General features: G+C 39.6%; 1 protein-coding gene across 1 annotated transcript in view; it reads left to right on the top strand.

Annotated features, from left to right (window-relative positions):
* Atp13a5 (ATPase 13A5) overlaps positions 1 to 23887 on the top strand; it is a 102210-nt gene that overhangs the window by 27825 nt on the left and 50498 nt on the right. Inside the window, exons 7-13 of the mRNA XM_076866996.1 lie at positions 3787 to 3856; positions 6713 to 6847; positions 12444 to 12516; positions 13434 to 13562; positions 17652 to 17822; positions 20105 to 20262; positions 22234 to 22422. Of these exons, the coding sequence (XP_076723111.1) occupies positions 3787 to 3856; positions 6713 to 6847; positions 12444 to 12516; positions 13434 to 13562; positions 17652 to 17822; positions 20105 to 20262; positions 22234 to 22422 (925 nt within the window). The remainder of the gene's footprint in view (positions 1 to 3786; positions 3857 to 6712; positions 6848 to 12443; positions 12517 to 13433; positions 13563 to 17651; positions 17823 to 20104; positions 20263 to 22233; positions 22423 to 23887) is intronic.

The following is a 23887-nucleotide window of genomic DNA, read 5'->3' as shown; positions in this document are numbered from 1 at the left end:
CCCAGCTCTTCTTCCTGAGGTCATTGGAAATGCCTAATTAAGGAAATGAAAGAAATGGATAGTTCACAGATGAGCATTAATGTGAAAAACTAAAGTAACTTTTGTGTCATTTGTAAAATGGAGCTTTTTTATCAATATTTCATAAAAGTGCTTAAGCATTTCAAAGCATTGCTAAAATTGAGCTCCTCCAACACAAAGAAAGAATTTTTTTTAAATATACCAATTTTCTTATTAACTTTTTAAAATGGGAGTGCTCTGTGACCAACCCATCTGTTACACTATACGAGCATACCCAAATCTCAAAGGTTGGGGGCCATACTCTGCATCTGTGAAGGTCTGTGGTCTCCCTCCCTTTAAGAAATGGTTTTAAGCGGGTGAAGGATTGGCTAGCAGAACCACCAGAGAGCTTTTTCAGACTCCAGATGCTTGCTCCCTAAATTCTCAAGTTCCTGGCAGTGGGTCATGCTGGAATCTCTTGGCCTGGCATGGACTGTTTGGAAAGCTGCAGGTATCCCTCCCTCCCTGCCAGCAATCATTGGAGGCTTATCAGAGGGGAATATTTGAGCAAAATAGCAGAGTGGTCATGTGAAGAAGCTCATCCAGTCACTCTAACTGGCTCCTGCCTCCCCAGGACTCCACTCTAGTCCACACCACACCACTTGGTGCCTATAGTGCACCAGTAAACCACACAAAGTATTTCCAACAATTCTTTGGTGAATAAATGGGTAAATGAATGAATAAAGGAAAATTAGTCACCATGAAACACCCCCGTAGAAAGTACTCCCAGTCATTCACATTGGGTGTTTCAGAATTAAAACAATCCAGCAGATTTACTAATATGTCGGAGTTGAATGAAACCTCAGTGGTCTTTCAAGTGCTGCCCTAGTTAGCATAGAAATTCTTTTCACAAGTTCCTGCTGTGAAATTCAACTTCTTCACTCTATAGCTACTCTTCCTTTGATGGATCATAGAAATGCCAGGCAAGACTATTTAGTTGTTTTTGGCTTATGTTGTTCAGAGCAGACACTTGGAACAATTTCAGGGCCTCATTTCCCTGCCAGCTCATCAGATTTTTAGTCAGCAAATATAATATTGGACCTTTACTCATGTGACCCAACTTCAGGCCTCATATTCCTCTTGGTTGTTTAATCATTGGTCAGCATTTCCTGAAAACTTGGCTTACACTGAGATTGAGATGAGCACATGTTCCCTAAACAAACTATATATTTTTTTTTTGGCAAGAGACAGCAGAAAGGACAGCAACAAGGGGATAATAGGCTATGATTTAAACATGTCCCAGATGAGCCCTAAATACCACTATCTACAGGCAAGTATTGATCCACTGGTTCCCTGTCCTCTTTGAGTCTAAGCTCTTCATTTAATGGTGATATCAGAAACCATCTCACCAAACAGGAAGAGTCAAAACATATTGGACCTTTGGTTAGCTTTCTATGTTGACTTTCCACAGTCTGGTTCTATCTTAGTTGTGCATCTGGGTTTTGAGTCTTTTCAGGGGAGACAGTATTCTAGATATGGGCCATAGTGTTTCTTATTAATTAACTACAGTATTCAGGAACATCTGTATCAGATACTGTGTCCTTAGATACCAGAAAAAGAGAGTTGAAAAAGTTCCATTCCTGTCTTTAAAGAGAGTCTAGACAATCTGAGGAGAAAAAGGCATACAAATATATGTTACAATTCAATGAAGTCTGCACTGTGACTGAAAAAGAGAATGCTGTTGAAAGAGAGAAAAATACAGTTAATTTTGCCAAAGGAATTCAGACTTCAAAGATGGCTGCCATTTACTGAGAGCTTGTCCTGCCCTGGCACCTTTGCTAAAAGCTTTTCATATCTATTGCACTATGATGCTGGTAACAATTTTATTAGGCATATTTTACCAAACTTATTTTATAGATATGGGAACCAAGACTCATGCCTCACTCAACCCTCCAACCATTCATTCAACGCATAATGCTCCAGTGTGTTATGTGTATCAGCTCCTGTTTTAGGCCTTTGTGAGCTGTAGGTGTCCTAGAAGCTTATATGATAATAAAGGATACAGTCTATCATTTGCATGCTCATTATCATTTTAAAAATAAGGTGTAATTCCAAGTAATCATATGCATTATAAAGAAAAATAAGATAGGTTAAGAATATAAAGAGAATCTTTGAGTAGTTCTTTTATTCCCCCAGTACTGGGGATTGAACCCAGTGCCTTGTGCTTGCTAAGTTAGGCAAGTGCTCTACCATTACACTACACTTATTTTAAATAGAATGATTTGAGAAGGTCCACATAAGAAGGTATTATTTGAAGAGTAATCTGAACACAACAAGAGAACAAGCTAGGCAAAGACACAGGGAAATGGATTCCAGGTAGAGGGAACAGCAAGTATAAAGGCCTAGCTAGAGGCAAAGCCAGGTCTATTCTAGCTCACATTTCTCAACCACTAGGCTCAATGTCAGATTTGGCTCTTTCAATCTGAGGAGGCATTTACAGAGTGAAGAATTGGAGACAGATGGGGACTGTTTGGGGGCTCAAATTTGGAGTCCTGAGAAGTTCTGACAATAGACCAATAATTTATTATTGCTATGGATTTGGTACCAAAGTTGATTGAGTTGTGGTCTTTCCCAGTGTGAGGTTTAGGGAGTCAAGAAGCTATATAGCAGCATAGGTATTTGGACTGCTTGTCTCTTAACTCTTTCAAGCCCCAGTATTTCTCTAGTATGGAACCATAAGACCTTGGTATGAGTCCTCTCTGTCCCTTGCAAGCGATAATTACACACTTGCAAAAGCTTGGCTTCAAATCAGAAGAAATTGGGCTCAGCTCTCAGTTACATCTCAATGATATCAAGGATATTTCATGTAGATTCTCTCCTTTGGTACTTGCTGAGGCAGAGTTGTAGAGTCTAGAGATCAAGGTAGGAAGTCCAGCTCTGTCTCTTTCTAGCTTTGATATCCTGAGATAGTTACTTAATCTATCTAAACTTCAGTTTTCTTTATAGTAGATTGTAATATGAAATCTGATGGGGATAATGTGATGATTAAAGTAGTTAATGGCCTTAAAAGGATAAGTGAAGTTTCTGGCACTGTTATCTCTGCTTGAAAGTTATATTGTCATGATTAATATTAGATGTGTGCACCTTTGGCTAAACACCCACACCAAACAATTTTTCTCATTGGCTATTGGAGCTACTCACTCTTGCCTTTGGACTATCATGAGGATCAAATGAGTCTTCTGTAAGAACTTTGTAAAATACTATACATACATGAAAGCTTCTTTTTATAATGAACACATGTATTATACCTTGTTTTCAAAGTATAAGTTTCCAAGGTGAAGACCTTCTATCATCTTCCAGAGCATTCGTTTATTCACTGCCATATTCATTCAGTTCACATACTAAGGGCCTGTCCTGGGTGCTGGAGAGACCAATGTGAGACAGATGTGACCATTCACATCAAGAACAGCCTAAAATGCCTGCAAGATCTAGAGGCATCTTCATATCTGTGTCCTTTTGCTGCCTTTAAAATATAATCAAATTATTAAAAAAAACACTCAAAATGACTTTCTAACTTCATTTGGACACATTGAGTTGTAGTGGTGACATTGACATTCACTTCAAAAACATATTAGTAATTTAGTATTATGTTTCAAAAATACTTGCATATTATTGTTCAACTGAAGCCAGAAAATCGCCAAAGAGCAGAGATGTGGTTTGTACTTAGACTGTACTCACTTGTCACTGAGCTCATAGGTGTGACACTAATGGATGATCCATCTCCTACAGAAGATTAGTGTGTGGGCCCAATGCCATTGAGGTTGAAATCCAACCCATATGGAAGCTGCTTGTTAAACAGGTAACTGGCTATTTTCTTTTCTTTTTGAGAAAAAAAAAAGATAATTTCTGCCCCTTATTTTATACTTAGTACTAGGAGAAATCTTGAAAAGCATATGAATACTTCTATGTTAATGAAATCTGCATTTCATGCAACTTTTTTTTCTGTTTCTATCCTTTTGACTTGAGTCTATACTTTTTCTATTGAGGGTTTTTAAAAACATTCGATAAATGTTATTATCATTTTTTTCCTCTAGGCTATCTAAATGATGCTTTGCAATAACCACTTATTTTAAGTTCAAATCCACTTAAAAATTCCTTCCCACCATGAGAGACAGATTAACATTTCATAATCTCTTGTTTCTTTTGTTACATTTTTGATGGTAGAGGAAGTGTCACTATAATAAAATGTAGACTGGAGGCTTAAAGAGCAAATGTTTATTTTTCAGTTTTGGAGGCTGGAAAGTCCTGTGTACTCACTTCTTACAGACATCTTCTCATTGTGTCCTCACATGGTTAAAAAGAAGAGAGCTCTGGTCTTTTCCTTTTCTTGAGAAGACACTAATCCCATCATGGGAGCCCCACCCTCATGGCCTCATGTGAACCTACCTACCTACTAGTCCCCTCAAGCCCCACCTTATACCATCACACTGAGTGTTAGGGCTTCAACATAGGACTTTTTTGGTAGGGGCTGGTTACAAACACGCAGTCCATTCCATGAGGCAATGTGATTACTTCTATAATTTCTGAGGAATTAAAATGAACTATTTCAGTCTTTTTCTAATTGCTTAACAATTTTCTTAAGAGTGACTTCTTTCAGAGAGAGTTTTTTTTCTTAAACAAAATTTTCCTTGTTGTGTTTTGAATTTATTATTATTTTTTTAAAAGTTCCCACTAAATGGGACATTGGGTTCCTTCCATTCTCTCATTTCTCCCTGTGATTGCTGTCCCTATTTGATGGTTCTGTTTGGGGCTCCAGTTGGTCCCCATTAGATCCCACTTCAGAACCAGGTCCACATTGGAGATGCGAGTGTCTGTCCTCAGGAATCTGTCAGATGTCAGCCCTGTAGGGCTTGGTCGAGTTCATGGCTGTATCATGGACAGTTCTCTCCTGTTGCAGACCTCAGCTGTGAGCCATCTCTGCTTGTGACTTTTCTCAACCTCCAAGCTGGGACAGGAAATCCTCAGGTGTCAATCTGATCTATTTTGAAAGGAGCACTAGTATTTTTTTTTTTAGCACCTATTTACTAGGACTTTATAGAAAAAAATGCAAATCAAACTACTTCTTCACATTTAGTTTCAAAAGAATATTAGATGAAGGAGACAAATTATCGTTGTGCTGTTTCATTCTCTGAGAAGTATTTAACCAGTTTTGTACTCGATTTCAATAAACTCAAAACCATGTTATCATTAGTGCATCATCTATAATTAGAAAATTTTATGCCAAGCAAACACAAGAGCTGTAATTTGTAAGTAAACTAGTAGAGATGGAAATAATAAGAAACATTAAGAAACAAAAGCTTTTTTCAATGTTACACAATATATACCCCAGGGCTTAAGAAACCCTCAAGGTCAGCCTATTAACATATTAACCCGATACCAGTTCATTTTTAGGATGAAAAATAAAATTTTATTTAATATATTAGGAAATTATAGAAAGTGGAGGCAAAACAAAAGAGTACCACTGGTTCCAGACCATATTTCATCGAATTTATGAAAACCATACAGGGAACTTCCCAAGAAAGGAATCCTGGCCTTGTCCCAGTGGGCTCTTTAATTTTCATATGTCTGGACATCCTGTGGTCTTTCTCTAACTACTCAGGTGTTTCCTCCCTAAAATAATTACAAAAAAATAGAGCCAGTAGGACCAAAATGGAAATTTGGAGGAATAAAGAAAGTTTAAAGGTATCACCAAAAGACCAGAAAGGTATGTGCTTGGGTGACCGGTGCTGGGGCTGGTGATGTCTGGTGTCCAAGATCTTCCCTGCAGCCTTGGGTGTGTCCTTTCTTTTCAGGATCGCTCCTTTTGAAGGGAAGGGCCATACTAATTTCACTGACTCTCAGAGTATCTTGCCATGGCCTGTGACATGACAGATATTTTAAATGACCTGGATAAAAGTAGAATCTCTCATTTTCATTGCACAACTTGACAGAATTTGCAGCATGTGATTACATGAAAATAAACTTAAAAAAAAAAAAACTGTTAGAGGGCTGGGGATATAGCTCAGTTGGTAGGATGCTTGCTTCCCATGCACAAGGCCCTTGTTTCAATCCCCAGCTCCCCCCTCCACCAAGAAAAACAACAACAACAACAAAAAAAAACTGTTTGAAGGTCCTTTTAAAAGGAGACTGAATTATATATCTTCTTTATTATGGGAAAACATGTTGAAGAAGGGAAGTTGTTAGTTTTTATTACTGGAAATAAAGTCTTGAAAGTTCAAAATAATTAAGAATTACCAATTTGTGGACATGGCTTTCAGTACTGAAAGTCATTTTGCTTTCACCATATCACATTCTATGTGCTTGACATTGTCTCTACCCAAATTAATGAAGTTCTAAGTAAGTTTTTAAACATTAGAGGTTATTGTATGTTGTCAAAAATGGAAGAGCCAGGCGCGGTGGTGCACTCCTGTAATCTCAGCGGATCAGGAGGCTAAGGTAGGAGGATGGCAAATTCAAAGCAACTCAGTGAGACCCTGTCTCTAAATAAAATACAAAATAGGGATAGGGATGTGGCTCAGTGGTTGAGTGCCCCTGAGTTCAATCCCTGGTACAAAAAAAAAAAAAAAAGGAAGAAATATTCTATAAAGAAATGGTATCATCTTGATTGCTACCAAGGTCCATTCAAGTGACTCTAGTGCTATTTTTGTACCTGCAGGTTTTAAATCCATTCTATGTGTTCCAAGCCTTCACCCTAACTTTGTGGCTGTCTCAAGGTTACATAGAGTACTCTGTGGCTATCATCATTTTGACCATTATCTCCATTGTCTTAAGTGTGTATGATTTGAGACAGGTAAGAGCTGAAATTATATTGGATTCCACATAACCTCTGGCTGAAGAGGCAGAGCCTTAGAATTTTCACCAATAATAAGGAGTTGCTTTGTCAAACATAAGATATAGCAAAGCAATAAACAAGAGCTTACCAATTGTGGGATCTCAGGAAGAGGGCTTTAGGAATGCCAGGTAGATTTAAATAATAAATGTCTTTGCGAACTCTGATTATCAGCTAAAGGTTTTGTTGAATGTTGGGTTTAGAAGGACTCTGAGGCTCCCTCTGAGCCTGGTGGGAAAGAATTCTGTGGCGGAGTGATGATGTCAGTCACGGTTTCAGGAGAAAGGGAGGAGGAGCAGCTCAACTGTGCATATTAGTCAAGAAGACAGTATGTCTCCTAGGATGATTCCATGATGTATTTTCCCCAACTATATACTGTGCTTTCTTCACATTTCTCATCTAAGTGTTGACAACGAATTTTAGTCTTAAGATTCCTTTAAAATGTTTGTTTCTTCATGTGGAATTCAAGATTAATTTTTGTAAGAAAACCCAAAACAAATACAGAAATTCCTGGGTGGGAGTTAGGGAAGTTGCTAAAAAAACTCAGTTTTGATCTTCCCCTCAACAAAGCAGTGTTTCAGCAAGAGACTTACTTGAAATTCCTGAGCTGCTGACCTATTAAGTCGAAATATCCAGGATAATATCAAGAATCTGCATTTCTAGCCGTTTTCTATCAGGTGATGGTCAGACAATCTGAAGGCTAAAGCACTGTTGTTATCAGGGGAATCTAATGAAGTTGAATTTGCACACCAAGATCCCAAATACATGTTTTTATTCATTTATTAATGTTATCATCAGCTGAACATATTTATTCACTCTTTTCATGCTATTAGGTGCATATGTAATACAATTTTATGTGGAGATTTGTATATTTATTAAGTTTTTAATTGAAATAGAATCTTACTATGCACATTAATTTGCATCTTTAATTTTCACTTTATTGTATATATAATGGCAATTTACCAAGCAAATAAATAATTGTAATTCATGTTTAAAAGTATTGCTATGATATCTTATGGAATATCATAATCTGCTCTCTATTTTTATATATGTAAAATAATATCATTTCTCCAATTTTTGCCAAGACAAATAATGTTGAATTAAACATAACTACAATATAGTCATGTGCTTACATATTATGAGTGTTTGGAATTTTTTTAACATAGGAGCCAAAAGCCAGATTATTGGATCAAAGGATACATGTAATTTGAATTTTAATAGATTCTGCTATATATTTCTCATGAAATGAAGTAATTTCTTCTCTCCCACAACACAAAAGAGTATCATTTTCCAGATCCTCATTTTCCGGATCCTCATCAGCATTGGGTGTTATATGTTGATATTTGCAAAGTTCTATTTAATGTTTTTTAATATACTTTGCCCTGATTACCAGTGAAAGTAGATACACTTCCATTTGAGTTTTGCACTTTTTATTTTATATTAATAGACTCTTTATGTCTATCACATGTGTGAATAAGTTTTATTTTTAGTCTATCTTTTCTCTCTTGACCTTGACTCGTGTAGTCACGTGTATTTCTTGTTTCCTTTATGGGTTCTGGTTTTCTTGTTTTGCACATAAAGATCTTCCTTTTGTAAATTAGGTCATTTCTCTTCTTTTCATTTGCAATCTGCTTAATATTTATTTTTAAATCCTAATGGAATTTAAACATTCAGGTCCTGCATCTTAGCAAAAATCTCTAAATTCCTTTGCCCAAAATAGTGGGAACTTCAGACATGGGAACTTCAGACTTGATGGCAAAGAATTTCTTCAAAAAGAAGAAAAGGAATTAGAAGACAAGAGCTAATCCTATTAGCAACTGGTATTTTTTTTTTTTTAAGCTTACCTGACCCAACCTGTAAGGCATCTTTTAAAACCATATAAAACAAGCCAGTTTCCTGAAACTGTATCCTTGCAGGTTAAATCACAGATCCTCCATAATCACATTTATTTAGTATTTTAGAGTTTACAACAATACCCACATGCCTAACATACACATGTGTTTGTATGGAGCAGGATAACATAATAAAGTGAGACACACGCAGGTGTCATACACTCCTACTACCTTACAGTAAAAGACATGACAATCAGGAAGGTGAGAGACTTGCTCACACACACTCAAGGAATGGTGGCTATAGACCCTTATGCCCAGGTTTCCTGACTCTGAATCAAGTACTGCCCACTGTCCTGTTGAGCACATTCTCAAAACGACTCAAGGACTTGGTTGTAATGGTGGGAAGGAGGTTGGCAGGAATGCAGAAAGGAACATCTACTGCTATCTCCAAATCATTCTATTGACCTACATTGAAGTTCATCATGTAACAGAATTTAAAGACTTAGCTAAACCAACACAGGCTTTTAAAAATTGAAAGAAGAAAGGTGTTTGCAGAAGTACAAGAAGGTATCTTCCTGCACTTCTTCTAGACTCAACTAATGGTACACAGTTTACCTAATCAAAGCCCAGGATCACTCTTGCAGCAGTTCCTTCCTGACAAGTTCCTTGCAGTTCTGAGTGCAAACTTTGGGACCCACCTGCATTTACATTGTACTGTATCCACGTGCCCTGTCACTGGGCTGTGCCATGGTAACTGCTAGATATAGCTCTGAGTAGCTGGCCCCATAGTGCTTTGCCTTTAGTCACGACTGAGCTGGACTCAAGAGGCACCTGGGTCCTGGTTGCTCATCTCTGGAGGAAATTCAGCCACAGCTAATACAAGTGCATGCAGCAACAGATGCTGAATAATAATAGTATGCAAATTAGTCTTGGAAACTGATCCTGGTCCCACTGAAGAGGAACTGGAGAAACCAGAGGGGGCCTAATGAAAATCAGGCAACGAGCTTCACAATCATGGCAGGCATCACAGCATTCGCCTTCTCCTGGCTGGTTGGTTGTCATAGAAACCTGGGCTTGTAGAGCCTCTGAGTACATTAACTCAAAGAAGATGCCTGCATTATCTTACTCCAGTGTCACTGGGAGAAGTAGAATGATTCAGTTCTGTTAAATACATATTTGCTGAGAGCCTACTATGTGATAGATTCTGGGGGATGCAGAGATGAATACATGGCCCCTTTCTTCTGCAAACTGCCTGCCTTACTGGGGAGACCTGACAAGACAACAGGTAGTTGTGGTTAATACCCCAACACAGGTGGAGACACAGGGAACAGAACAATGCGTTCTTCCTGGGGATGGAGACTTATGGAGTGGAGGTGACATTTAAGTAGGAATTTATCTGAAGGATAGAAAGAGTTCACTAGTAGAAAACTACGCTGAGCATTCTAGGGAATAGCCTGAGCAAAAGCAGGCAAGCATGGTAGGTTACACAGAATGCTAAGTCTGATAAACAAATCCAGCTTTACAGCATAATGAGGTTTGAAAATTACAGTCAAGCGTTATTAACTCATACTTCACCACTTGTAAATGTGTCAATTACCATCCTCTTCAGCTAGGCTGAAGTCATCGTGGCATTGACTGAAAGAGTTTTTTGGGCAAAAAAATAAAGAAATTTGGAAGTGAGGATATTTATCTTCAAATAGAAGAAAAAGCCCTTTCTTTTGAAGCACCAGAAGAATATACTCACCAGGAGATAATGCTTTAGAGTCAGATAAACCTGGGTTTGACCTTCAAGTTTAGCAAGTAAACAATTATGGGGAAGTGACTTCAACATTTTTCAACCTCAGTTTTTTGATTTTTGTTTTTGTTATTTATATGTATGTTGGAGACAACATTTTCCATCATAAAATTATTTCAAAGATTAATATATATATATATATATATATATATATATATATATATATATATATTCCAAGTATTTACAGCAGTGCTTGATACATAGTAGCTGCATAATGTTTCAACTGTTTTAAAAATAATAACTTGAATTATTTATATACCTCATGTATTTCTTCTATGAAGTCTTGAGTGTTTCAGATAAATCCCTAACATGTAAAACAAATCTGCCGTATACCATGTTTGATCTTGAAAGTAACTTGAAATTGGTCAAATTCAATGTAATTTGTTTACAAAGGAAACAACTAACTTATAAGGTGAAATTTCTTATGCACCATACATGGCTGGTTAGTGGGTGATCCAGACCTACAGCTCAGGAATCCTGAGCAACTCCTGTGTTCTTGCCACAGAATCAGAGCTGACTTTCTCACTCCTACCTGTCATTCAAAGGCATTCCTCAACAGTCAAGCCCCAGGAAGTTACCTTAGGACAATGGAATATGTATCCAACAGTATTATCACTTCTTCTACCCAACTGGTCCAAATTAGTGAAGTTTAGCTTTTTATGCAAAACTGAAATAAATAATCAAATTTTCCATATAGATATTAACACTAAATGCATTATGTTCTCTGAAGGGGAAAGTTGCGTAATTTTGTGTAATATTTGTCTTAGCCTGGTGACATTTCTGTAACATTTTAAAAAAGCACCAATGGAACAGATAAAGATAATTTAATAGCTAAAAATAAATGTTTCATGTTTGAACTAGGTTACGCTGCACTTGAGTACTGTCCACAGTATTCAAACCCTCTTCTATTTAGTGGCATCCAAGTCACTGACATTCATACCAATGGGGCAGTGCCTTCTGCGGCTGCTCAGCCCTGCTCAGCCATCTCTCTGGCTGATGGTGCCCCAATGGTCACTCTGGGGAAGTTGTGTGGATGAAATCCCCTCTCACCTCTGTCTTCCCATGCTCGCCATTATGTTAGGAGATGTTTAGAGATGCTGCCTCCATTACCCCAGGCCCCTTCCATTTCCTCCACATTTTACAGAGACCTATCTCCGTGAGTTCTACCTCAGGCAAGCCTTTCCAGCTGGTGGACTCACGACTCTTTTCCCTTCAGCAACTTTCTTATTCTTCACTAACACATTTGAACCCTCAGCATAGTACTGAGTACTATGCAAAGGGCTTTATGAACATTGGCTTAAAACTGACAATAGCTCTAGAAAAACAGAGATGGCTATTCTTTCTCCTTTCAGATGAGCAAAAGGGAGTCGAACAGGTAAATAACTAACTTGTAAGTGATAGCACCAGGATTCAAAACTGAGCCATATGACACCATGCTACAGACTCATCTGATATGAAAACCCCCCGTTTATAGCAGAGGGGGTGACTGTTCACTTTTGATCAAGCACAACTTAAATACTCATGGGCTTTAATAAGTGGAAATCTGCTTAGTGAACAACTTGAGCTTTGTTGTTTTACAGATAGGGGAGCGGAGGCTTAGAGTGGGAGGTAACCCATCCAGTCTCAGTCTTTCTCTTTTTACTTGTGCATTCTCAGCATGTTGATAAAGTCTTGCTTCCTTGGCATAGTCTTTTGAGACAGTGGCTCTGCATCATTTTTCCAGGGAGGGAAATAGCATTATTTCTATTTCATTCGAATTCCCAAGCGTGGTCACTTCTGCAAGGAGTGGGGCAGGTGGGGCAGGGGTTGGAGCAGGGCAGCTGAAGCATGGAGTTGTTTGGCTGTGACAGCAGGTTGGCATTTGCACTGTGGATATCAGGTGGCTTTCAGGACGTGGACTGATACTGAAACTTTGACTTTACATTGATAGCAATCAGTGAAGCTGCACAACCTGGTGGAGGATCACAACAAAGTCCAAGTTACAATCCTTGTGAAAGACAAAGGTAGGTGATAACTGTTCTGCTTCTTGGGCATGCTACTGCTTCAGGGTGGAATCTGACTCATTCATCCTTGATTACTTACTCGTCAAAGAGAAAAAGTCTTTTCTGATTGAACTCAGGACTGGAACTAGGGTGAGAACAGAGCACCTAAGACATGAAATCCAAGGAAGCAAGGATGGACAAACACTAATCCTGCCTCCGCAGGGCTGGAGAGGGAGTGCCCTGTTAAACTGCAACCTGGGCTCCTCACTTGCCCTAGCCCTGATTGAACCATTCCTACTCAATGTCTGGGTTACTTCGAATTCCCTCTGTCCTCCATATTTCATTCATGTGGATATTACTGGAGAACCCTTTTAAGGTTCTTTTATATTCTTCAACTAGCCATCCCAAATACATCCCATCAGGTATTTCAAACTATCATCTGGAACCTAGACCTGAATAGGTCTTTTTTTATGCTGGCTGGACACTGGCATTTGCTCTGAGGTGATCTGGGTCGGGTAGCCAAGGCTCTCTGCAAGGAGTGAAGAGCTACACCCAAAGCAGCAGAAGCTCTCTGGACAATTTTCCTAAGGCCCTAATCCAAGGAGAGAAAGCTTGCCACGTGGGGGGGGGGGGTTAGAGAGAGAGAGAGAGAGAGAAGGCAAACAACAGCCGAAGGATCTTTCTTCATTGACAAGTGCTGTTGAATATTCCCTGTGGGCCAAGCACTGACTGAGTACTAGGATCCAAATGGGATCTTGTTGCTGAATTAATCCTTTGCTGCATTCCAGGATCTGATTCCCTAATTTTGGTTCTCTTGGAAGTTTCAGTTGAGTGGAAAGGGCTTAAACAGGTAGGATAGCTCTTGGCAAACAGGTCAGTAAGGGTTCTTAGTTGCTTTAATTCATAAGTAAAACTAAGAAAACTTTGTTCTTATATAGGTTTGCAGGAGCTGGAATCTCGCCTCTTGGTTCCCGGAGATATTCTTATTCTTCCAGGAAAATTATCATTGCCTTGTGATGCTGTTCTGATAGATGGGAGCTGTGTGGTGAACGAGGGCATGCTCACAGGTAGGCAGCTTGCCTCAAGTTAGTCGTCCCTGTCCAACAGCTAGGCCAACACTTAGCAAATCAGATCACCATACATCTTCCCTGCCCCAGGCTCCATCTCCACATTGACAGATAAGGGAGATAAATTTGGCCTTTTCATTCAAGTAGAGGCACAAAACACTCCAGCAGGCTGTGTTGAACAATGAGAAGAACTAATTCACTGTAAATACAAAATATTTAATACCATATGTATTAAATGAAGAAACACTTAATATCATATGTCATTAATTGCCTGATGGGTGGGGAGGCTTCAGTAGGTGAACAGGTTGAAAGACAATCTGTTCATAAATATGAGACTGGCTCATGCCCATATTCAAGCAAAACACAACCCACAAAACCCAGCAATACCCACAATTGGAAGGGTGTAGAGATATTTTTTCTAGCCTCGCATTGTACGGATGGAAAACTACTTCCAGGTTTCAGTGGAAAGTTTGAGTTAAACCTTAGGGCAGAAATAGTACAACAGCTCTGTTCTCCTTTAGACTCATAATTCCAGTTGATCTCACTGTACAGAAAGCTCTAGTTTTCGTTTACAGTTCATTAGGTTTACTTACATTTGTATAATTAGTAAGGCACTATTTATAAAATATTCTTTATAGTTCGAAAAATAGTTGTCATAAGAGATACTATAAAACAACACAAACATAGAAACTACTTTTCTTTTGTGCTTGCAGATTGTCAAGTTTTTCTATTTCCAAATGGTGTAAAGACAGGGAGGAAAAACCTTAATACAACCTAAATGTAATGGAAGTTCATTATCCCTAAATTGTTCCACATAAGCAGATTTCACATTAAAAATGAGCCTGCTTAATTTAAAATTGAGACAAGAAAATGTAGTAAACATAAATATGTTTGGTATAATTACAAAATACCCCTTTAATGTGTTGAAATCTAACTGCCTTATAATGACAGTGATGAGGATTTGCATACTGATCATATCTTTTATCCAGAATGTTGCCATAGTACCCAACACGAAAACCTCAAGCTCAACAAAAACTGTCCTTCTCCCTCCAATGCAGCTGCTTGTGAGGCAGAATGGCTGCTCTCACCGGCAACAGAAAGGCTGTGCCCTTGGTCTGTTCTTTCTCCTCTCCCTGACTGGACTGTACAGTGCTGCCCTTGATTCTCAGGAAAACTCAGAGAGTTCCAGAGAATTAGAAGTGGCGAACAATGCTGCCTTTCAAGAAATGGGTAAAATCGACCTAAAATGACCTAAAAATGATAAGTGGCTTTTTCTAATGTTCATTCTGGGAAAAATTAAGGTGCCAGTGTTACTATCTATGTAACCTAAGTACCGTAAAAGGCAACTAAGGTGATAGACACATGAAATAGAGACATATATACTTCTTTCTCATTAATTTCTTCACAAACTTTTAAATACTTTTTATACAGCCTACACCCCACCTCCCACCATGTACATATTTGTGCAAAGGATCCTGTTTGAACAGTCAGAAGATTAGGGTTAGATTACTGGAACTGCAATTGTGTTCCTAGGGTATTTGTCCACAAATGCGATTCAGATTCTGGGTGGGGGAAAAAAAACCACGAAAATCTTTATTGATGTAATAATAAATATGGCAAATACTCTTAGCATCGCTATTGCCACATATTTTATAAATAACTTTTACATCTCACTTCTTTGTGGCACAAAACAGATTAGATTGGGAGTTATTATCATACCAGTTTACAAGTAGAAGAATTGGAATTGGAGGTGGCCTTTGTTCCTGAACACAAGGACCGTGGGAGGGAGGAAGATGATCCACAGCGGGTACAGCTGCCCTCTCCTTGTCAGGTCCCATCTCCTTTGACTCTGTTTTCCCACCTACCGCACCTCCCCCAGGGCGGGCTCTTCCTCCTCGCCATCTGGCCTCTCCTGTTGCCACAAACTCAGCTATGCAGGATATTCAACTCTATCTTACACCTACATTTAATTGTACTGTTGGCTTCAAATGTTGCCATTCTTGAAAGCGTCAGGTGTGAATTACCTGGCATGAGCCAGTCTTCCCCGTAGGTTAGCTGTCCTCCTGACCCTTATCTGGCTACCCAGAGTTGTATAGTGTGCAGGTGGGTGTGGTCTAGAGCAGGTCTTCTTCCTAGTCTACCCTGAACCTGGGAGACTGATGGAGGCCTACCTGGAAAGGGAGGCAGAGCCAGATACCAATTAGTTTCCACAAAGTTAGTGCAGGTCCCTTTTCTTAGGGACATGTGACATGTAAGTCTCTTTTTAATTTTAATTTTACTTCCATCTATACATGCTAGATTCTATATGTTTTATCTATTCCAATTTACATAGAAATGCAGTCGAGGGAAGGCATGGTGAACAAAAAAGATTTGTTTTCACTCTCAGGCAGTCCCTAAAATTCATGATCAAATTTATGACTGACTTTTAAAACTCAAAAACCAGTGATTACCTCCCTGGTCCTTCTATCTGGAACACATCATTGCCAGATGGCTTTCATCTTTGATTGATCAGTACCTGCCTGCCTCCAATTTCATTGGCTGTATGTGTGTGGGGAAACTGTTCACTAGTACTGTATTAACTAAAGTATCTATTGTGGATGAATATTCTTCAAGCCAAGGCAGAAAAACCTTGACAAGTATTTACCTGTTATAAAGGCTGATTTCAAAAAACAATGTGGTACAACAATTTGGAGACATGTCAAAAGGTTCTGTCTCTTTTACAAAGTCATGTAGAATGCAATTGGCAAATTCACACAACAGATGTATATCATAATTGTTTTTTTTTAAATGGTATGGGGACGATGCTATTCAAGATTACTAATAAAAAATTTATAGTTTTTTATACCTTATTATGTAAAATATGTACCATGGTAGGAAACTAGTTAAAAAAAAAACAATAATAGGAAAACAATAAAGGCCTGAGTAATTGTCTTTATTTAATTCATCCATGCAATTAACAAAAATATATATTTGAACCTATTATATACTACGAGGGAAAATGAGGAGCATATAAAGTTATATATGTCAAAGTCTTATCCTTGGTTATTGCCTATAAAGAGAGATAAGACCCAAATTTGTATAACTATAATCAATATAATACTATTTCCAAATTGGAAATATGACATATTATCTCGCTAATTGAACATTTAGCAAAAGACTGATGGAATTTTAAATTTACTTTAGTGCTCTTTAAATCTGGGAGCCAGGAAGTGTTATTAACATTTTTATTTTGTCTCTGAAATTTATCATTTTTGAATTCTGAGCAAAATTTCTTTTTTACTTTAAGTATCTTGTCTTGCAGCCATCAAGGAAAGGGAGATGATTGGTACCAGCAAAGAATGGGAGTCAATAAAGGGAAATGAAAGGACCTCGTTCAGCTGGAGCATGGATGAGGAGAACCAGCCAACAATGCCTGAATAATGCTGGGCTTTGACAAGCTAGGAAGAGGGTTTGGGCTTTATTTTGTAGTGGCAGTGGAAAAAACTAAGGGTTTTTTTTTGGGGGGGGATGGAATAACAAAAGGAGGGTTTGATAGAATTTACTGGAAATGGTGTAGGAAGACCTCTATTTTCTGGCCTGGCTCCTCCAGCTTTAGGAGGGCAGAATGTCTGTCTTGTATATCGCTATGTTCCTAGCATTCAACACAGTTCCTGGCACAGCATACGCACTTACAAAATATTTGTTGACTGATTAGGTAAAAGAATGGATGAATGAATAAATGAAGGAATGAAAGGCAAATAGTATCTGTGTGTTTTATGACTCCTCTATTCCTTGTAGTGGTTCTGGGCTTGCTGAACATTTGGAGAATGATAAGTACAACTCAGTCAACATAGGTTTCTTTAAAAATCATGAGGACAAAGCACACAGACCAGGTAGAGGAAGACAGGCAGATCTTAAGTAACTATTTGAAATCCAATCAAGTCTACCATTGCTTGTACCACCAGCATCCCTAAGAACTGTTATTTGACTCATGGGAGGGGCATTAGGACCTGATAAGTTGTCGTTGTCTCATTTCTTGAAATTGGCAAGTAACAGTTTTAAATAATGTTTTGATTTTATGTAGAATCAACAAAATACTATCTTCCTTAGGAGAAAGTATACCTGTCACAAAGACACCACTGCCCGGAACGGAGAACACCATGCCTTGGAAATGCCATAGCTTGGAGGACTATCGGAAACACGTGCTCTTCTGTGGGACAGAAGTTATCCAGGTCAAGCCTTCTGGGCAGGGACCCATAAGAGCAGTCGTTTTGCAGACAGGTTAGTGGATTCCACTCTTGTCACTGTAGTCTATATACCTGGAGGTGAGCAGAATGAGAAAAGGGAAGGTTTGTTTAGGATTTTGGAGTTTACCACCTTCTAGTAATAACAGTCACACTCTTTTCTATCAAGATCCCCTATTCTAAATAGCCACTATTCTAACTTATTTTTTTGTTAAACCCCTTGTGTGTGACGAAAGATACACACAGATAATGCATATTTCCTTCAAGGCCAAACTATATTCTTGGATTGACTAATGTCCATAGGTTTCTTCTCTTTTCCTTCCATTTTATGAGCACTTGCCAAAAAAAAAAAATGAGTCAACCATAATGACTGTCAAGTCTTTTTTCCTTTAAAGGGGTTGCTCGTGAGGCTGTACATCAGACTCCCTGCTGGCTACCTCCACCTGCACACTCTACAGACTCTTCAAAATCAAGCATCAAAACGTGAACTTATCCTCCTGCACTGCCTCTCTGTTAACAGCCTCTCCATCAAGCTAGTCTCCTAATGGCATCTTTAACTCCTTACTTCCCTTCATTCCAAAAGGGCACCAGTGATTCCACTATGGCCTCAGAGGCCCGTCCCTCTTTCCTGAGTCCTGTACCTCCCTCTTCAGTCCCATAGTCACTGTTTAGTGCAGGTTTTCATCACACCATGTTTACTTTATTATAAGAAAAATAGTCTGGACTCTTTACTTTCAACTTTTGCCCAAATCTTTCTCGTATCTTAAACTCAAATCACACTTCAAACAAAATATTCTAGAATAGACCAGGCATATCACACCTAAAGTTTTGCATGCCTAGCCACATGAGCTTCAAACTTTCACATGCCATTCACAACCAATGCCTTTCACGACCTGGTCCCAACTCCTGGTCCTTAACCCTGACCTGTGTTTCTGTCACCCCACATATTCATGGACACAAAGCATGCCTTGCACTTTGATGCCAATATGCTTTAGTTTGATGTTTTATTCAATTGTTTTGGATGAATTAGGTTTTTTGTTTTGTTTTGTTTTTGTTTTTTTTAGTTAAAACATGACTTTGTGTTTTCTACTAAAACTAGCTAGTGGGTTTTAGAGCATCCTCAGCCTGCTGTCTAAACAAAAACAAATGGTTAAAGCCCATGGAAACCACCATAAACTACTGTAAAATTCTTCAAAGCAAGTTAAAGAAAAGTCTACTCCTATTCTCCAAAGGTAACAAAGCCATGTTTAAGGAGACCAGGTGTCCATATAGCAGTGGAGATAAGGCAAATTTTGTACTTAAAATACTGGTGTTCCTGTCTAGACTATATAATAGTTAATCATTTTAGCCACTAATTCAGATATTAATGGGTATTTGTCATGTGCTATGCACTGAGGGCTAAAGAAATAATTTGTGAACTACATCTTTCCCAGAAGGAAGGTCATGATACTCTGTTTTAGGAGACAGATTAACTTATAGTGAACTAAAACATGCAGTGATGATGGGTGTCATATGACCAAGTGTTGCAGGGACCCCAAAGAGTGAGATATATTATTCTTGGTATGAAGTATGAGAATAGAATTCTGGAAACACTTCTATGATGAGGTGGCATTTTAACATAGCTGATAAGATGGGGAGGGTTTAGTCAACCACATCAGAGCTATTAAAATAGTATGATTTGTGTTTACAAAATATAAGAAAATATACAAGGCGTCTTCTAAAATCAGTAAATAATTGGGATCAGTCCAGCAAGATAGGAGTAAATCAAATTGAAGGTGACCTCAAATCCATGCCTAGAAATTTAATTTTGTTCTAAGAAAGTGGTAATATTTGGAGCAAAAGAATGATGATTAAAGGCAGATATATATATATATATATATATATACATACACACACACACACACACACACACACACATACATATGCATATATATATATTAGGATATTACTTGCACTTTCCTTTTTTCTTAATTTTCAATTTTTTGAATATCTGTTTTCAATACATGTCTGCTTTAAAGTGTCTTTCTGCGGCATCTCATTTTCTCTAGTTAACACATTCTTCAGTTCCTTGTCTGGTTTTTCTCAGCCCTCATGCAGAATGGGGAGCTGCACTGCAGGAGCCATGGAAACACTGATTCCCAGAACAATAGAAAGGGAGCAGGCCTACGTGAAGGCCACTGAGTGCTGGTAACAAGGAAAGCAAATTCAGTGTGAGGTCAGAGCCATGCTGCTCTCATTCCCAGCTCCAAAGACTCTACCACTTTGGGTTTGGAAAGTGTATTCAAGGGCTTTACTCCACCTGTGATTGTCTCCATGTAGGTTACAATACAGCAAAAGGGGATTTGGTGAGATCCATCCTCTACCCCCGGCCTCTGAACTTCAAACTATACAGCGATGCCTTCAAGTTCCTTGTGTTCCTGGCCTGTCTTGGGGTTTTAGGATTTTTCTATGCCCTAGGAATATATATGTACCATGAAGTAAGTACTGGGGGGTAAGGTTTTTCAGTAGCTTAGCTTTTTTAACAGCTCGGCCTAACACAAGAAATTTAGGTTAGTTTGCTTCTTGGTTCTATCATTCTGTAAATCGGCTCTGTATTCACACTGTTTAATATGAGAACCCAGAGCCACCTGTACTTATGGAGCACTTAAAATATAGCTAATATAAATGAGGAAATGAAATTTCAATTTATTTCATTTTAATTAATTTAAGTTAAATAGCTGTATATGGTTAGTGGCCATCTAATCATTTTGGATAGTACAGTTATGAAAAGTTGCCAAGGGGTCCCTCCCAGTGTGACATGTGTAACATCCAAGCCCAAAGAGCCTTAAAGGAAATACATGTTTCTCAAGTCTGATAAAATGAGATAGATTTTGTCAATCAGGTCAGAGAGCAGGAAGGGCACACTAATTTGAGTGAGCAAAACAAAAAGAAAGGATGTACAAGGGTCTTCTAGAACCAGCCATCAGATAAGAGAGAAATCTAGCAAGGTAGTAGATTTAATTGAAAAGGATCTTAGACTTTTTCCTGACGTATTTGAAAGTATCCCCAGTAATCCCCAATCTCTGATGTGTTTTGCTTGGGCTCTTAAATTAAGAATTTAACTTTATAGCACTGATAACTCCTGGGATTCCTTCAAGCTGCAGAGTATCATGTTTCATTTGGATGCCTCTCTTCCTAGGTGTGGTCAGGAGGGCAGATTGTCACTTAGGACCCTGAGGTCCTTTCTGGTCCTCAGAGTCTGGTTCTGTTGTGTACCAAACAGTCTCTACATAGACATGCAGGGTGGGATCATGAGCGTATAGGTGGGTAGGAAGAAGATGTAAATAAAGCATCCAAACGTAGGTGTGAAACTCAGCTTGAATGACCTCATTACGGTATCCAAAGTGGTGTCATCAGTAAATTCTACAGGTTTGTGGAGTGGAGTCGGGGCCAGGGAATGAATATTGGTGGGCAAAGACGTATCTAGAGTTCATACTCAAACTTAACCTCTGCATAGCCATTTCAATTGGAAATAAGCCTCCAGGAAACATTTCTAGGACAAGGGAGAGCAGGGAAGGCCACTTTACTACACTTTACTAGTAGAATGGAGCCTGAGAAGAACTAGGTGGATGAAATGTCAAGGCCACTGGGTATAGAACGTGAGGCAATGTGCCAGTTCCAGCTGGGAACAAGAACACTGAGCCGAAATACAAAATCAAAGCCCTAGGACAGACAGAGAATGGAGGTTTCCTGGAGCACTCAACATCCAGTACCTCCAGAGCAGCAAACTGAACCCCAGACCTTGTCTTTTTATGGGTCTGAACGTGGCCCCTGTTATGGGCTGCTCGGATTCAGGATTAAGCAAGCTGAGTTCTCAGGGTCAAAACTACTGTAGATATAGCTGGGGAAAGCAGTCATTGTGAGGAGAATTAAATAATGTACCGAGCCTAACACAGAGCCTGCCCCAGTGAGAGCAAGCTCATTTTAATTCTGCTTCCCTATAGCTAATAATATATGCTCAGATCTTGGTGAGTCCTAAGGGAGACCCTTACTAAGTCACTGCTCCTTCACCATTCTCGACTGGGCCCCTCCTTTGTATCAGATCCTGTGCTGGGCCCACAATCAAGCTGCTGCATGAAATGTAACCAGAGACTAGTCCTGGTATCCCGGGAGCCCAAGGGGCCATGGAGGTCGGATGAGTGGAGAAGGTGGGCTCCTGGGTGCAGGGAATGTTAGGAGAAAACCAAGACTTGGAATAAGAATTGAAGTTCTCCTTTGTTCTGTAGTGAGAAATAATGTGTCCATTTTTTTAGGGACAGCCAAAAGAATACTCGCCCCCAGAGAACTGACTCTAGGAAGGTTCTGAGCCAAAGTCTCCAGGGCCCCCATGATGTTCTAGGAGGCAGTTGTTAAGAAGGTGCTGACCTACCGCGCTGGGCTAACTGTGTGGATGTCTTTCCCTTCCCCAGATCCCCCCAAGAGACACCGCCACCATGGCCCTGATCCTCCTCACGGTGACTGTCCCTCCCGTGCTGCCCGCTGCCCTGACCATAGGCATCGTGTATGCCCAGAAGAGACTGAAGAAAAAGAAAATCTTCTGTATCTCTCCACAGAGAATCAACATGTGTGGGCAAATAAACCTCGTGTGCTTTGACAAAGTACGACCCAAACTTCCCAGGTTGCGGGTTGATGGTTTTGAGGATAGCAGAGCTGCAGAGTGGTCAGGGGAATGGTCTTCTAGTGAGAACACTGAGGCTAGAGGAGACCACACGGTGAGCTAGAGTGAGATCACCTTCTGGCCGCTACTCCAATGACTCTAAAGGTTGCAGTTCAGTCATCACATCATGAAATTTTTCCCTGTGAAATTTAATGTTTTTTGGTGCCGTGTGTGTGTGTGTGTGTGTGTGTATGTGTGTGTGTTTTAATCTTTTACTCTGATAACTTCCCTGATGGACTTTTTCAGGCAAAAATGTGAGAACATTTCTGTTTCTTGAAGTGCTTTGTCTATAGCTCAAGTAACAATTCCTCTTTGTCCTCTGCTTTTTGTAAGGAAAGAGAGGGCAGGGATAGTGGCCTGTGTCTAGACATTCCTGCCACTCTTCTCTCCTTAAGGATCAGGGCTCCAGGCTAGAGCAGGTGGTCTCTGTGCTCAGGGGCCTGGAAAGGTGGCAGAGGGGGAGTATGTGCCAGTTGGGAACACTGCTGCCCAGGGGCAGGTCCCTAGACCTTCTCTTCTTTGGAGACTTGAGGAACTTCAGCACCAGCTGCCCACTGGTTCAGATCCTGCCCTCAGTATTGCCAGGAAACTTGGCTTGTGCAGTACAGTGGGCCTGGGTTTGTCCATCCCTGTCTTTAGTTCATTTGCATTTAGATAATTGATCAAGGCTTTGGCCATGCTTAATTAACCCACCAATGCTGTCCACGGTGCTGGTTGAGAGTTCCGTTAAAGAGAGATAGACCTAGGTCTTGAGAAGCTCAGGGAGCGTAGACAATGATCATGTTGTGTGATGTGTGCTTGGTGAAGGTCTGAGCAAAGTGTCAGGCATGATGAAGTAGGCCCAGAGTCAGAGGCAAGTTGTTAAGAGTACAAGGGTGTGGGAGGCAGGAACATTCAAGAACAGAGGACAATAGGCTGTTTGGAGAGAACAGCACCGGGGGCTGACACGGCAAGCTGAGGGGCGGGGCCTCATCTGGAAGGAGAATGGGAGTCCTTATCATTTTTTTTTTTTTAGAAGATGAGTGACATTTTTATAGGTACTTTATTTATTCCATCTGAAGGAATTGATGAGAAGAGACAGAAGAAGAGAGATAGGATAGAGGAGGAGGCCACCTGTGAACAACTGAAGAAAGAGATCATTCCTAGTTCTAGACAATGAGAGTCAAAACAGAGAGATGAGAATAAACTGGAAAAGCCCCAGGAGACCTGACCCGTGTATGGCTTTAGATTATTTTAGTTCCCTATCTCTTTGTGTTTCATTTGACAAAGGAAGTCCTCAATTGCCATCAGTCAGAACCCTTAGGGTTAATTTAGCAGCAGCTTCATTTGGGATTTGGGGCCAGATAACAACTCCTTGGAAGTTTTCTAACAGGGATTCTCATGACTTACCCACCAGCCTCACTAGT

Source organism: Callospermophilus lateralis, chromosome 10, assembly GCF_048772815.1.
Source record: "Callospermophilus lateralis isolate mCalLat2 chromosome 10, mCalLat2.hap1, whole genome shotgun sequence".
NCBI classification, from domain to species: Eukaryota; Metazoa; Chordata; class Mammalia; order Rodentia; family Sciuridae; genus Callospermophilus; species Callospermophilus lateralis.
This window is presented reverse-complemented; position numbering and strand designations above follow the sequence as displayed.